General features: G+C 38.0%; 1 protein-coding gene across 2 annotated transcripts in view; it reads right to left on the reverse strand.

The window, feature by feature from the left end:
• SCARA5 (scavenger receptor class A member 5) overlaps positions 1-17,887 on the reverse strand; it is a 389,331-nt gene that overhangs the window by 198,236 nt on the left and 173,208 nt on the right. For both annotated transcript variants that reach the window (XM_063441974.1, XM_063441975.1), the window contains one exon: positions 4,718-5,392. In XM_063441974.1, the coding sequence (XP_063298044.1) occupies positions 4,718-5,392 (675 nt within the window). The remainder of the gene's footprint in view (positions 1-4,717; positions 5,393-17,887) is intronic.

Raw genomic sequence — 17,887 nt, forward strand, 5'->3', positions numbered from 1 at the left:
ATTTCTCACTGCTACGTCAATGATCTAATGTGTTGTGCGAAATGGCCACTCCAGCTGGCCTTACACAGTATTAATTACAAAGTGACTACAACTACATGCGTTATTATTTTCTCAGACCATCGTTACTATGGATTAATCACGGCTACATTCTCAGACGCAAACCACAAAGGTTCATCCACGCCAAAGGCCAGGTCAGTGTTTTCACCACTTTGAACAAATTCATTTTGACACATCAGCTCTCTCAACATCCCTATGGGCATTTACCCTGTGTGAATGATGTAAAGCCAAAATTGCTGAAAGATTTTAATAATTCGTACATAAGGATATTTTACTGAGAGAATATTCAAAGACCTGCGTATGTATGCTGGTTCCATTTTATAACTATTGGCGAATGTATTGAGAAGGCTAGGCCCCTTCTTGTGAATACAAATAAGTGATCTTTATTCTTCTCTTTAACTTGCTTACGATACCTTTTTTTTTTTTAAATGTGTAAAGAAAGACTTGGCGAGAATATTAGGCCATATCATTGTAACTAAGACCCACAAAGTATACCGTGAAAGATGAGACTTTTATTTCATTTTTGTTGAGAGTAAATCTTTGCATAGGTCGATAGTTTTATATCTGTTTTTCCGTATTGATTTTGTTGCATTGAAATGTCTTGTGTTTCCTCCAGAGGGCATGATTTAACGATTTTAGTAGTATATAGAGTATCGCTAGAAAGGGGGAGCCATTCTTTAACTGCTGGGATCTACAGGTGATTTATCCAGAAAAGGGTATGCCTCCTTTATGTAGCCCCATGGGCACTTAAATCTGAGCACCGCGGCTTTATGTTATGTTAGAATTAGCAAACTGCAAAGTAAACACAAGTGAAAAACAATGTGGCCAGGAATTTAGAAATAGATGTTAATAAGCCAAGATGCCAAGCAAGCATTTTTGCATTGCTTTTCTTGTAGAATGGAATATAAAGTCATTTAAAGTTAAATATGCACATCTGGAAGTCTGAAATGGTTCGGATAAGATCTAAGCTTTGCACAGCACAGCACATTTAAAACTCTACCCTCGGAATGCTGAATGTATTTAATTGTAAACGACACAGAATTCCTCGAACATGAAAATAGCAGCATTGTTTTAAAGCATTACAATCGTTAAATACGTGAATTATGGCAAATGATTATTAAATGCAGACTTATGTAACCATTAGAATTAATTCCAAGTGTAATCTTTTTTTTTTTTTGTATGAACAAGTCTAGTAAAAGTGGAATGATTTACATTTATTGTTTGCATGTTTGTTTGGACACCAGAGACTTCGATGAAGAAGTTACCGTGACTCAATTCCTCTGCTGGGTCACAATAATTATGGCATTGACTGTGAAGGTCCTGCGAGGACAACTGGTGATCCTAAGAAAAAACTCCTCTGTTTAAACTCCTCTCTGTCTAAGCTTTTCGCCCCCTCCGGCTCCATTTAGTTCATTTCACCAACACTGTTCTCTTCTACAATAAACGTTCACTCAGAGGGCTGTAGCCATTTTATAGGAAGCCATAGAACAGCAGGTTTGTTTTATCTCAAATACACTTTGCTGTCACAGCAGACAATTAAACTCACTAAACTCACTATTGATAGAGTCCTAACCTCAACATCTGAGGAAAGGGATTTAGGGGTGATTATTTCTGATGACTTAAAGGTAGGAAGACAATGTAATAGAGCAGCAAGGAAATGCTAGCAGAATGCTTGGTTGTATAGGGAGAGGTATTAGCAGTAGAAAGAGGTTAGTGCTCATGCCATTGTACAGAACACTGGTGAGACCTCACTTGGAGTATTGTACGCAGTACTGGAGACCGTATCTTCAGAAGGATATTGATACCTTAGAGAGAGTTCAGAGAAGGGCTACTAAACTGGTTCATGGATTGCAGGATAAACCTTACCAGGAAAGGTTAAAGGATCTTAACATGTATAGCTTGGAGGAAAGACGAGACAGGGGGGATATGATAGAAACATTTAAATACATAAAGGGAATCAACACAGTAAAGGAGGAGACTATATTTAAAAGAAGAAACACTACCACAACAAGAGGACATAGTCTTAAATAAGAGGGACAAAGGTTTAAAAATATTATCAAGAAGTATTACTTTACTGAGAGGGTAGTAGATGAATGGAATAGCCTTCCAGCTGAAGAGTTTAAGCATGCGTGGGATAGGCACGAGGCTATCCTAGATATAAGATAAGGCCAGGGACTAATGAAAGTATTTAGAATTGGGCAGACTAGATGGGCCGAATGGTTCTTATCTGCCGTCACATTCTATGTTTCTATGTTCTAAACCAGACTGGATGTTCAAGTCACATATTTTATGTTATATGTCTCTGAGGCTCCAAAGATGAACAACCAAATGTAATATTGACATGCTCGCTGGCAGATAGTTAAATACATTACAAAATGACAGTTCCTATGTCCTAAAACTTGTCTTCTCATTCCCATGTTTGAGTGAGGACTAATTTATGCAACGGGAAGACCTTGTTCCTTCCTCCACCCCCACTATATGGGCAGTGTTGATAATAGACTGTTGTGTGCCACCTCGGATCTATTCAATCCATTCACCCCCATGGTATTTATAGGGATATGGGTAGGTATAATGACCCAGGGGACTGGAAGTTACAAGATGATTCAGGTGAAGGAGAATTTCAATACAATGAGTCACAGATTAATACACATCATTATAGTAATTTACTGAGACCCCATATTTTATTTTTTTCTGTTAAGCCTGGTGCAGATGATGTATTTTTATGAAATTGAGTTGAGTTTTCTTCTATCTCAATTATTGTACTGTATGTCTGGCAAAATAAATATTACTATGGAGTTTTGTAGACACTGCAGATATGTGAATCTGCCATAGAAGTTATATGGACAATCCCAAACTATCTTAAACCAACATTACTCTATAAGGATATACTATATTTCCATCTTATCATTCCTCTTTTATAGTAAAAACAGGAAATATCCCAGACAGTTACAAACTAGATTTATTAATTAATCTACTTACCAATTTCTTTGCTTATCAGAATTATTCAAGATTTATAGGGCAGTCAGTGACAGATGCTATTGTTTGAATGTAATAATGAGTGTAATTTTTAAGGGATGAACTTAATTTATTTCGTTTTTCTTAACAGTATGAGAAATGTTTGTTCCATACTCTCTTTGGTGTCTAAATGCTTTCTTTACTTTAAATAAACGTTTCTTATCTTAGCTCAATAAGACGTGAGAAAGCGTAATTTTTAAGGGCTAAACATACTGTTTATTTAGGTTTTCTTAACAGTACTGTATGAGAAACTCTTTTTGGTGTAATTCAATGCTTGTTTTACTTTAAATAAACGTTTCTTATCTTAGCTCAATAGATTACCGCTAATGAAGCTACATAGCACTGTGTTGTATATACCATCAGAGTGCTTGGGAATAAGACACCAGCAAGACAACTAAACTAAGACTAAAGATAGGAATCGGTCTCACTAACTCAAGTTCTTGCTGTAACACATGGATGTCAAAGCCGCGGGCCGCATGCGACCCCCAATGAATATCTTTGTGGCCCAGAAAAGATATGCATTGCTAAGGGGACCGGAAGGCGCACAGAGGCAGAGGAGGTGCATGGAAGTGGGCCGAGGTGGACTGGAGGCACATGGAGGCAGGAGGAGGTGCATGGAAGTGGGCCAAGGCGCACTGGAGGCAGGCTGGAGGTGGGCAGAAGTGCGAAACATCACATCCCGACACTACATCTACATGCTCCGCCTTCAAGGGGTTTCAGATCTGGCACAGGGTGCGGACGGCGCCATTAAGCGCAGTATTCCGGGTTCTGATACTAAATGTGAGTGAAGTCTAATATTTTTTTATTTTTTTTTAATAGGTGCAGGGGTTTAGTAGGGTGGGGCTCGGGTTAAGTAGAGGGGGGATAGAGTTTAGTAGAGGGGGAACTTAGTTGAGGTGGGGGCTGGAGTTTAGTATAGGGGGCTGGGATTTACTAGAGGGGGATAGAGTTTAGTAGAGGGTGAACTTAGTAGAGGTGGGGGCTGGAGTTTAGTAGTATTGGGGAGCTGAGGTTTAGTGGGGGGTGGGGTTTCATAGAGGAGGGCTAGAGTTTAGTAGGGGGGTTGGAGTTTAGTAGGGGGGGCTGGCGTTTAGTACTGGTGGGGGCTGGAGTTTATTAGGGGGGCTGGGGTTTAGTAGAGGGGGAACTTAGTAGAGGTGGGAGCTTATTTTTTTTTTAGAGGAGGGGGCTGATGTTTTGTAGAGGGGGCTGAAGTTTAGTAGAAAACAGAAATTGTATTGTTGTTCTTGTTCTTTTGTATTTTTTATACTTTACTTTTCTATGAAAATTTAAGTTAGGTATTTTTTTTGCGGCCCACGTAAACGTAAGCCTTGCTTATTTGGCCCATGTTAGCCCTGAGTTTGACATGCTTGCTGTAACAGAATGTTTTTTAAAAAAAAAAAAAAAAAGTTCTAGTGTTGGAAAACACAAGATACAGTGAGTTATAGTAAAACATATTGTCTCTTCGACAATGATATTTGTTGCAGCCAATCAAAAAGCAGTGGGTTAAACTCACAGTCTTTAAAACACATATGTGCTCAATGCTCTCAAATAGTTATTTTACTGTGTTTTATAACAACTATTTGATATTTGCATACCCAAATGTATACCCAAATATTAAGCATGTGTGTAACACGTAGCTCACCTCGTATTAGAGTGATATTTTTCAATGTGATAGAGTGCTCCCAGTCTTTCAGACGCAGATCTTCTGTTACATTGTTCAGTAGAGCCATTTCATGCTTTAACTGTTGTTCCATCACAATATGAAGTAATCTAGTTTGTCTGGTGTCTTCTGTTACATTGTTTATTAGGACCTGGAGATCTTGTATCCTTGTATAGTGTAGGGCAATATCATAGGAGAATGTAGTATTGACATTATTTATTGTTCCAAGTATTTCGCTAGCTTGGTCATTAAATCCTTCAACCTTTGCAGTTATCTCCTTCAGGAGACTGTCATGATGGTTCCAAGCATATCTACTGGCATTGACCTCTGTGGATAGTCTATATACTTCAAGGTTATGAGAGTCACTTAGCTGGTTTAAGCTTGTACCTAGGCCAGCTACAGTTGTGTCAGTGTTGCTTGCCACGTCTTGAAGACTGTGCACACTCTCTTCAAGCTTCTGAAGAGCTTCCGTTAGCTGAAAAAGTGAGTCTGAATGATTTTGGAAAAGGTCTTGAAGTTTCCAAATGTGGTCCATAAAATCCCCCTTGAAGGTCAGTTGCATCAGTTTGAACTGTATATCCCGATAGCTCTCATTTAAACGGTTCACATTGCTTGTTAATGCTTTTAAATCTTCAGGGGAGGTCTGGGGCCTTGAAACTGGAAATACAAATCCCAAAAAGAGTGTTACACTTCAATAAAAGGATTTTAAATACACTTAAAATAGGCAATGGGCAGAACTTAGTGAATACATTATAAAGAAATACATTAGCCAAAGACAATATGCATAAATGACTATATTATCTGGCCTCTGTCTTTAGTCTGTTAGAGCATTTTACTTTCCAGCTGGTGAAATAAACCTGAAGAAATATGTTACGGTCATAAAATGCTTTGCTAAGACTGTTTATTATAAACACTACGTTTTAGAGGTGTAGGAAACACTTTGACTGTTACCAGAAATTAGCAAAGAGTTTAGAGCAGTATATTGTGACACTGCGTTCAGATGACTTCAGCAAATGTTTATAGTGGTTGGAAATTATAGGGGGTTTAGTGGCTGGTAATGTTCATTATAGAGCTGTGTTTTGCATGAAATATGTCTCCTTTTTTAAACCCTAGTCCCTCCTTGTATTTCACCAGGACATTCAATATAAATAAACCAGCATTACCAAATTTATAAGAGAAAATGATATTAAATTAAATTAAAATATGCTTGATTCTACAGGAGAATACTAAGTATGGAGACATTAACAGAAACGTTCTATTGGTTTCTATGTTCATTGATCCAGATTTACAATTCCCAACATATTCACACTTTCTAAAATATACAAACAAACAATAGCACAATATAGAATGCAGTATTATAATCTGGAATACAATTCTAAAACAAAACATAACATTTCAGACTTCTAAGCAACTCAGAATAAATTACTATGTTGAGGCATTTCCATGGACGAAATTGAATTGTACCCCATCAAACGTTGGCTGGGCTGCGTATAAAAAAGCAAAAACAAGCCAACCATATTTAGTGAGTTGGATACTCCTTAGTTTACCTAATAGCCATTCCTTAGAAATCTACTGGAGAACTACTATTTCGTAAGCAAAGTAAACCCTAAATGTATCCTAAAGTTCTATGTAAAAATAATATAACTAAAATAAAGATGCTTTGTCAGGAGATAGTCTAAAGCAGGACTTTTAAGCAAGTCACAGTAAAAGTAGGTCAAATAATCAGCTAGAACTCAAATTGAAGATAACATAAGGATATAATATAAAGAAAGTAAATAAATCCATATTTTCTGAGAACATTATGTTACTCATTAAACAGATAATTTTTATGATCTACATATGTAACCAAAGTAGCCTTCCTACTGGCTGCTTTATAACCCATAATCTTCAGAAACTTTTCGTTAAACTGGGATAAAGAATTAATTTCATAATCAAAGATGCATAAGGGGACATTATTGCGCAGTGTTGTTTATTTTATTTTTTTGTACTTTGTTGGAAAGCCAAAATGGTTAGGTTATTTAAGTTTAGGAGGCCAAATACTATGGAGAGGAAATAGCGTTTAAATTCTCCAAGAACGTTTTGGCTGTTATAACAAAATAAAACATAAAAAAAAGCAGGAGTCTTCACAACCCAGAGAGAAGATAGATCCTTGCCAGATTCAATTAATGTATTAATTCTGTATATTAAAGTTTGATTATGCCTCAGAGATTTGGTCATGCAGAAATTTGTGCAATATGTGTTCCAAGTGTTGATGATTTATAGCAAGAATGTAGTGGGGAATTATGGTGGTTGAGAATAAAATCCATTATTTATTCTGTCTTCAATTTAATTCTGTTACTTGAAAAAACTTAGGAGGAACAGCTAAAATTAAAAATGTTATGGTATATTAAAAAAAAAACACAACAAAAGTAAGACTATCTAAGGACATTTGCTCTTGAGCATTTCAAAGTACTGATGGCAACAACAAAATATGGATCCAATAAAGACATTTGCAGAACCTCTGCCAGTAGCCTTGCTTCACTCCATGAACCTGTAGCGTTACTCACCTTTTCCAGGGGCCGGCCGCAGTCCTCTCTTCAAGCCGCGCGCGGTCATGCTGCTGCACGAGCCACGCACGGCTCATCCGACTGCTCACACAGGAAGGCGGGCAGTGACCGCGAGAAGCGGTCACGTGTCCCGCCTGAATCTAAGAGCGCGCCGCGAGTCTCGGACGCGCTCTTAAAGAGACAGTGGGAGCCTAAATTGCCAAAAGGCTCCCATTGGCCCCTGTCATGCCACACACCCCATACACTTACCTTTTGGGGGTGTGGATATGACAGGAGCCAATCACATTAGTTCAGATGCTATATATACTTACCCTTTTTCCTTAGTTCCTTGCCCTATCGTGGTTTCTGTTTCAGTTCCCTTTAGCGCTTGTTGTGTTCAGTTGTGTTCCTCCGTATTTGACCTTGGCTTTGTATTCTGACTTCGTTTTCGCTTTATCCTTGTCTGTTCTGTTTGCCGGCTTGCTGTTTCCTGTGTACCAGACCCCGGCTAGTCCTCGTTTATGCTGTCTCTTTGTGCCCTTGACCTCGGATCGTTCCTGACTCTGTACTTCTCCTATATACGTCGAGTCCGGCCATTCTAAGGTCGGGTAGACGTATCTCTCCTCTGTGCTGTCTTCTGTTTAGCTGGATTCTGCGTGTAGGGGTATATTCTCGTTACAGAACCTTGTTGAATAAACCAAATCAACATATATCAACTTCAGATATCCTTACAAAAATAAAATCTCTTGAGTCTCAAAAATCCTTAGACACTGACAAAATCTAGTTATTAATTAGAAAAGAACCATCTATGAGAAAAAGCATCTAGATGACTACCTAAGGTATTTAAAAATGCTATGTTTTAGTAAATGTTAATAAAAGTCATTCCTGAGACCATGATAATGTCTACCATTTAAACCCATATTGTAGCGGAGGCCTGATATTCCACAGGTTAACTCCACTATAGATCCCAGTGAGGCTCAGGAACAAGTATTAAAAACACCATGAAGCAATAATTCCAGCAAATAAAGTAATCCAAGAATAGCCCCATACAGATCCCAATGACTGGACGACACACAGCATCAGGAGCAGAACTAACTTTTAATCCACACAGTCTCCTTATAAAGCGAGGGATTCACATTAATTAGGACAGTATCCAATAGTATAACCGTTACCTCCCTCACATCTCCTCCCCTCAGTATGACACTTAATCCCATTACACATACTGTAGTTTTCCCCCAGTTCTGAATGTACCCCAAAACAAGCAGTTACAATAATCCCCCTGGTAGCCCTGATCTGGGTGACTAACATATCCAAAAATCACCCAGATCGGTCCAGGGGTTCGGGAGTTAGGTAGAGGGTGTAATTTGACCGACCGCACAGGAGGTGGTATCCAAAAAGAGTTCCATAGGTTTTGGCCCTGCGGTCGGTCTTCGTTCGGTAGGTAAAATACACATTAAATACTGCCATCCACGATTAATCTTGGATTCGTATGAATCCCCTTGTTCGGTACTTTGAAACTACCGAATGGGAGACTGATTAGCCTTCCCATTCGGGAGTTACGGAGCTATGGAGGTCTCAGCGGTGTTCGGGTAATCGAGCGTCTGATTTGAGTTCCAGACACTCGACGACCAAACACCGCTGAGATTTTCGTGTGGAAGATGGCCGCCGCCACGTGTTCGTATAACAGCGGCCACCCAAATACAGCACTAAAGTACCGATTAACCTGCGGTTAGGGAAGTGTGAACGATTAATAAGGTACACACTCCTCTCTGGGGTGGTCTATTGGTTCGGTAGTTTACATTCGTATGGAGTACGGATGGAAACTACCGAACAATTATACGAATCCCACATACATTTTAACCATAGGAACAAAAATAACACACAAATTGCAATAATATTACAGTCTTTTAGGACAGCCCTGATACCATCTGCTACACATATCCCAGGAAGTCTCCTCAAAATCCACATTGATAAAAACAGACTCTTCCCATTCTTGCTTCAAGCGGCCCTGTCATGGCCGCATCCATTTTTTAACTCACCCTTCCTGCCCCTAGGCCCCCCATTTTACCTTTTTAAACTCTTTGTTTCATGCCTGGAACTAGGTCCTAGGTACTATTATCTTTGTATAGGCAGATGAAAGCCCTGTGGGACACGTCATCTGCCCACACTAGACAGAACTGGGAAATTCAAGCGCTATATGTTCAGTCTGCAGAAAGATGAATGAATGAATAGAAATTTGAAATGAAGACCGAAGTTCATTTAGTTTATTACAAGGATAATGTTACCGATTTGCGGTTCCCTCCTTGTAATATGTAAAAATAGAAGAAAAGAAGCTTGCTTCCGTTGGGGGTCAGGGGAGCAGGCAGTAGGTTCCCCCCTTTGTCACTTAGGGCCCCAACCTGCCACTCAGGTAGTAGGTCCCCCCTATTTGTCACTTAGGGTCCCCACCCTCCACTCATGGGTGGGGGGAGGCAATAGGATCCCCATTTTGTCACTTATGGCCCCTACCCGTCGCTAATGGGAGGGGGGCTGGACACTAGGTCCCCCGTTTAGTTTAATAGGCCCCACTCATGAGGCACCGGTGGGGGCTAGGCAGGGACAGTTTGTATAACAAAACAAAAAAACACTTTGAGTAACACTATAAATAGAAATTGCTGAATATTGTACTCACAAAAGTAATTAATATCAAGGCTTAGATATTATGTAGAGAAAATGTAAAGCTGCATGAAGGGCCACTAAGGTGGGTGTATAAAAGTGTTCATGACATACATTTCCTCTAATGCTTAGCTAGTCTACAAGAATGGCTGAACATCACTTCATTGACCTTCACAAATATCTACAGAACCTCAGCTTTAAATGTGTTTGAGGGACACAATCTGATTGATAATCAGTCAGCTATGGCTTGGCACCAAAGGAATGGTAGGGGGCATCAGCCTTGCTCACAATATCTGAAATGTAAAGTGTACAGGAATTTTGATGGTTTCCATTGTCAAATTTCAGTTGATTTGTTGTATGTATGTTATTCGTGGCACTTCAGGTGTTGATCACCCAAAATATGGATGAATTACAATTCATTTAAATGTCTGGATAGATTGACTAGACAGATTCATGGTCATTTTGAGTGCATATCAAAATGAAATACATTAAACAACGAAGACTCTTTATTCAGGTCAGTTATTGGGGAAAAATGAACAGACTATTGTGCTCTGTATATTTTATTCCATAAACTAATAACGTATTTAAAACGGAAACTGCTACATCATACTAACATATGTAGAAGATAGATTAATGCTGTGATAGCAATGACATCTCCCAGGATCAATGTCTTGAAAATGATTTGTAATTATTATATATTAAGTATATTCCATCAACCAATATATGGTTTAGGCAAAACAATAAAAAAACATTTTTATATCATTCTAAGTTTGATTAATATTCAAATCAAGTGACCATCTCTCTCCAAGATCATTGGTTAGACAATTAAATGTCAATTGAATTACCGTAGAAAACCAATGGGGATTGTGCAAGGGAGAGCTTTTAAAGCACAGTGCTCTCTACCTCATTGCAAATAATTTGGACACACGAGAAGAAGTACAGCCGGGGAAAGATCTTTAATGTTACCAGGCACAGGGCCAGCAATGCATAAAACAGAAATAGCTCTCAAGTGTTATGTGACTTGCTGAGACTCAGACAAGCTTAACCCCTGAAGTTGGTGAAACATGACCATCAATGGATCAGTGAATAGAGACAGAACTGCGCTTTAATTCTCCGGAATGTTAAAAAGTTCTGACAAAAAAAGGAACTCCATAATTATTTGGTAATAAATAACCTTCAAGAATTCACTGTTTTCAACAGAAATTTAAAATCTATCGTTATGCATTGTGCAATGTAAAGAACACAGTCTGTACTTAATAGACCTTAAAGAACTCATATTTTTTTTTTTGTTACCAATTGCCAAGAATTAATAATATAAAATAAATAATTTATACATATGCCAAGTGGATAACGTATTTTAAGATGCTGGAGAATGCTTGAGTTTATAAAAAAATAAAATTATATATATATACATAAAACGAGAAAGATTAAGGCCAACGTGTCTTTAAATAATTTGCATTAATAGCTGTTTTTGGATATACCAGCTTCTGCTAATGGAGTGAAAAGTCTCAAAATGGGTGATAACATAACTAATAAAAATTAATATACTCCATATGAAAAAATAATTACTTTGAGGGTTGGCAGTAGAATTCTATAATACCATTAGTCAGGAATATCTGTGCACTTGTCTCTATCATACATATTCCTATAGTTATTCATTATTATAATTTTAATACTGTCTTTCAGAAAAATTAAAAAAACATTATTAATAATCAAAAAATAGAAAATCAATAAAACAAGAAATAATTTGTAAAAAAAAAAAAAAAATTTACACTTTTCCCTTCAGGTATGTACAGACATTTATAATATTGTAAAGCACTGTATAATAAGTAGGCGCTATATAAATGTCAATAATAATAAATCAGTGATGGGTTATGGACTGTGGCGGTGCTTGTGCACAGTGTCGATCATCGTGCCTTTCCACTACTGCTAATGATGGGTGAACAAACATTACATAGGCCTTGATCCCTCAACAACAGTGCAAAATATTGTGTGATATGTTAGGAACACAATTTAATGTATAGTATGACCACATGAAAAAGACAAAAGAGATTAACCTCAATACAAAACACACATTACTTGAGAATATTTTCAGTGCGGAGAAGAATGAGGAGCGATTATTTGCCAAAATAAACCAAGTTAAACCCTTGTTCACGATCTTTGTTGTGCTTCCAATGAGACGGCACCTGGTTTTATGCATGAAATAAACCCTAGATCGTCTAATGCTAATGGAATTAATGATGCCTGGCCTTTCATTCTTTTCATTGCTACAAAACAACAACGTAACTTAAACTCATTGTAGTCAGCAAAGCCAGGGCCTAAATGTAGGAGTTAGTGGTTATACTGTGACTAATCGTGACCAACCAGGTAAGGTAATTACTCCACATGTTCTTTTAGTTTATTGGGTTCATTTTTCTAAGAAAAGTAAGAAATAAATGTAACATAACACGGCAACTGGCAACATTAAAAGAAATTGGTTTTCTTCAGCCAGACCTTCCCAAACAGCAAGAAAGAAGCACTAACTCTGCCATCGCATACTGCATAACAGAAACAGAATGCTGGAGCGGAATGGGATCCACAGCACTAGGTGACCAAGGAGTAACATTTTAGGTCCAGCTTGATTTGATCGATGGGTTTCTAGTAGTTAATCCTTGAGCCCTAAATGTAAAACCTAGTTTCCTAGTTTTCTAGTTTTCTAGTTTTTTGATTTTTTCTTACTACTCTCTTAACATCTTCCTAATAAAAGCTTGTTATATAAACAAACCGCCAGAGCTTCTGACATCTGCGGTCATCACTTGTACAAGAACCAACGGCAATTAGAAAACATCTGTTCCAGTGGATGATCATCAAAGAAATCAAGCCTTAAACTGAGCAACCCAACACATACCTGAGTAATCAAAACTACTATTCACATTGCTGTCCAAATGACTGTCCTTTATTCTTCCACTTGGGTAGCATTCCAATGTACCCAGTATAGAAATATTGTTGTCCCATTACATGGTATACTTATGCATTTGTTCAAATGTGATGAAAAAACCCTCAAAACAAGAAATACATTTTCTCAAAATCCCCAACTCCCAATAACATCACTTAGATGTAGGCTTCATCGTACACTATAGGTTCAGTGAAGTATCAGAATTGTGTGATGGATATCCCTTTTCAGTCAAGAGGTCATCTAGGAAATTTCACGGTGTCCACAAACATGTTCTAAGTGCTTTGATTTTTTTGCTACAACACAGTAGAAATGCTTACATGGAATTTGGCCAAGTTGTCTGTCCCTCACTTTGGTCTTTCCTTCACCATATGCAACATGTCTATATTGTATATATATTTTGTTTCTTTTTGTCAATGTAGGTCGTCTACCGCACCACATATCAGTCAAGGGTCAACGGATTAAAAAAAATCATAAATGAGGATGTTGAGTCCCTTAGATACTGGGTACAAAGCTTTAAATACTTAGATGGCCTTACACATTAAGACGACTATGGGCCATCACACGTTTTTGAAGATTAACATGATTTCTTTCTTGATGGGTGCTTCTCTCACTACTATTAAAAAGACTCTCCATTGGCCAAACTGATTTGTTTTACTTCAAATTAGTATTTAGTAGATATACCCCAATGAACACATGCATGCAGTTACATAGTTCATACAAGAAGAGCTTACTCTGTTTCTACACTATATAATTCCAAACATAGATGGAAAAATGCAATTCAAATCTATCAAAACATGCAAAATTAATGGCATTTCAGATCGTAAATATTAGCATTTTCTCACACAATGTAGTAGTATTTTCTAATATCATGTAACTATGTAAAATAACATAAAGAAAACAATAGAAACATGTGTTTTACTTTTACCCATAATGCACTTCTGCTAGGTAGCAGTGAAAAGTACTGAGGATTAAGGGAACGTGAGGCCCCTCAAATTCAAAGCTAAAGATATCTAAACGTTTATTTGCTACCCAAACAGGATTATATATATATGTTTCCCTTTAAACACTTCTATATTTCATAGAACTTGGAGTCTTAATGATGTCTGCTTTGTGGTTAATGATTCCAATGAAAATTATTGCCGAAACCGTACACATCACTGCTACACTCATTAGCCAGGTGTTCTCCTGAGCAAAACACATTTTATTACAGGACGTCTATTTGCGACAGCGAGATAAAGGTTTCGCTCTCCAGGAAAATGGCCGAAAAACAAAGGATGGCGTTATTTGTGCTATCACCGCGGGCTCGCTTGCCAGGAATTGCTGGCAAACTTTAATCCTGGCATCTCTCATGCAGATTATACAATGACATGAAAATGAGCTTTTCTCCTGAAGTATTTGTTTCAAATTAAGAAAGAGGAAATATAAAAGAAAGCCTGTGGTTGTTTAAAGTCTTTTCACAGGAATATGGGAAGAAAAGAGAGACGAAGGATTATGGATACAAGTGTAGCACTTTATACTTAGATGAGAGGGGAGTCAAGGGGTGAATACTCTACAGTCATTATACATATGGAGAAACACAGTCTGTTACGCAAGTCCCTAGAAATGAATTGTTCTATTGAATCTATAACAAGAAGAAAAGACAAAAATGAGTTTATTTTGCCAAGTCAGTCCATAAACGTAGCGATCATGAAATCCAGAGCCCACTGTTTATGTGATGAAGTTATGGCAATGCATGGAGAATTTCCTGAATCGTTTTATTTCTTTACAGTATATGACTCTGCTCTCTGTGACATATAGACCTCTTTCTCTCCAGATCTGGATAACATTCTTGTATGTAAAAATATGTCCATGACCACCTCTTTGAGAAAAAATTGACACAATTTGTGGACAGTAGAAAGATGAGAGAAATGATGGCTTGAAGGGAGATAAGAGCAAGGCACATGATATCTGGAGGATGATGAAGGATGTGGGGGGGGGGAGGAATTTATCAAAGAGTTGTTGTTTTTATTATTATTACTTTTGGCATTTATATAGCGCCAATCTATTCCACAGCACTTTACAATATTTTAAAAAGGGGGAGGGCGTGGGGGGGGGGGGAGATTTAACAATAAATGAGATAATTACAAAATGTTCCAAGAACAATAAGATTGATGAGGACCCTGTTCAAATATGCCTACAGTCTAGAGGAGGGGGGGGGTATAAAAATGTAACAGGAAGGGCATCAATGGGGATAGCAACCAAACAACAAGGTAGGAAAGCAGGAGAACTGGAGTGGATTTCTGTTTTAAAAAGTTGTCTAAATACTACAAGGCATGGTTGGCCTTTGGGGTGTGTGAGCTACAGCTGAGCTGTAAGGCTGCACAGGGAGCCAAAGCAACAGAGGCCCCAGAAATCTGGCACAGGTAGAGTAACCTTTGTGCAGAAAAGAGGTGCCAGACTGTCTCTCACCTTGTGCCTACATTCAGATTTAAAAGGCAAAGCAGCATCAGAGTATGAGTCCTCCTGAGACCCTGCATGCTATACAACCTGTGGGCCCAACTGACAGAGGGAACCTGCGGGTATTAAAAGATACCTGGGGTTCCCCCTTTTTTTTTATTTTGGAGGCTGGGGGCAGTGAAAGCTCAATAACTGTGGACTCAGCTGACAGAGAGAACCCAAAGGCACAGAGATTCAACCCCTGCTGGTACCTTTACTACATGACGGTCTATACCTTCACTGGGTTTTAAAGGCCTGCACTGCATGACGGCATAGACCATCATGTGGTCCTTAAGTGGTTAATTATATATACTTATTATATATTACTTATTATATATAACTTTGTTCATGAGGAATATAGCTTCTATTTCACATCAAAAACTTATATATGAAACATAATTTAAAATTACAAAAATCTAATAATCTGAAATAGTGAGAAATAAAGAAATGTTGATATTTTCCAAGTTCTGTATGGCATTTAAATGTCATAATGCTGTTAGATTTTACTGGAATAAAATACACATATATTTATTCAGCGATGTCTCACAAGTACAACATTTCTCCCCCCCCCCCCCCTCCCCCCCCCCCGTACAGGTTTCATGGTAATTTGGAAAGTTTCAGGGTCAAATATAGGGCTTGTCTATTTTAGTATGCCAGATTGGTTTTCTGGGTCTTTGTCACCTTGGAGACTGTATGACAGCCCAGGAATGAGAATTACCCCCAACATGGAATTTACAACATTGATGATGGAACATCATAGGCCAGGAGTAGGCAACCTTCTGCATTCACAATATGTTGTGGACTTCATCTCCCTTGATGGTTTGCTAGCGTTATACCGGTAAGAGCATTATAGGAAATGCAATCCCCGACAACTGCATTGCTGAATGATGTCCCTCAACATTTTTGTTAGTTTATTTCCATGTTTGCACTTGCTAAAGGTCCAAATTTAGAAATCAATATTTTTAGCATTTTTTTTTTTTTTTTTTAGTTCTTGTGAAAATGTCTTTGTTACTATTTCCAAATGCTGATATTTACAAACGATGTGGTGACCAGATGTCTATGACTACAAAGCTACGCAAAGAAAATAGCTGAGAAAAAATAGTTTTATTGCTCGAAGGTTTTTTCGCCTTTCCAATACAGCATTTGTTGATGTTGTTTTGGTTGAGTTCTGTGTAAAATATTTGTTTATGAAAACATACTTTGTAGTTTCCGTAATGTTTCACAGAATTTACAATACACTTCATTTTAGTATCACCAAGGTCATTTTTCTATTTTAGCTGTCAGAAGGCATTTTCCAAAAAACACAGTAATTACGAATTTAAGAAAGATTCTGATAGGGGAAATACGATATTGCTGAACTGCTTTACTTTGATTAGTGTGTGGTCATAATCATAATCACTCGTGTATTAAAACAGGTTTCTTACTAGGAAATAGAACCTTTTTTTACAAAAAAATTACAACATATTCATTGGATAATTTATGTTTAAAGAGAATGTCCCATCATGCTGGGAGCCTCCACTAATTGATACATGTGATATGGGCATCAGGGAGAGAAGGGTAAGAGACCCACTATTTAACACAAAGGAATTCTCATATTTTACAGCATTTGTTCAAATGTAGGTCTTTTTGAATTTTGCCAGCGAATGTCCACTTGACTCATAAGGGAGCTTGGCAGCTGCTTCTAAGTGCTGCTACAAAGTGTATTTGGAGATATTCTGGAGAGTTTTATTTGATTATTCAACTGTCTAAGATTTGGTAAGGCATCTTAACTAATTAGTTGGGTGTTTGCTATTGTTTGCAAATAAGCACAGGCCCACTCAGGTGTTACATTCTTAGGGGTTAGTGCCTTTACGAGTGTATATAAGGGATGTAGATATTAGCTTGGCTAATAGAGCTTGGCAGCTGCTTCTAAGTGCTGCTACAAAGTGTGTGGTTGGAGATATTCTGGAGAGGAACCCCACTGTTTCTGTGCGTCAAACTTGTCTGGTTACAAATACATGTCTGTTCGTCCACCCATTGTAAAGCGCTGCGGATGGCGCTTTATAAATATAATAATAATAATAATAATAATAATAAAACACTCATCATTTCTCCAAAATGGCAATGATTTACATGGTGGGAGAAACACAACTGGGACACTGCACCCAGGCACCTTATTGAGATGGCCTGAGTGATTATAATGGTCCTTTAATTAAATGTAGAAGCATGGCTTTTTCCAGGGCAGTGTGTATTCTGTATTTGTAGTACCAGGGTAATTATATTCTGATGGCATTCTGGGACTCTGCATCCCCCAAAATGCTGTTTCCTTAAAGGGGCACTCAATGTAGTGGTTCTGATGCATATAACCTGTCCCTGCTGGATAGGCAGGTCAAACACTGCAATTACTGTGAAAGTACAGTATTTACACTGCTGCCAAAATCCACCTTTAGTAGCTCTTACTTGGACAGCCACAAGAGGCACTTCATGGACAAAGTCCTACATTTAGCATCTCTTTAGAATCTGAATTTCCCCACAGAGATGCACTGACTCAAAGCTTCAGCAGAGGAGATGCTGATTGGTGCA

The sequence above is a fragment of the Pelobates fuscus genome, chromosome 2 (genome assembly GCF_036172605.1).
Source record: "Pelobates fuscus isolate aPelFus1 chromosome 2, aPelFus1.pri, whole genome shotgun sequence".
NCBI lineage: Eukaryota > Metazoa > Chordata > Amphibia > Anura > Pelobatidae > Pelobates > Pelobates fuscus.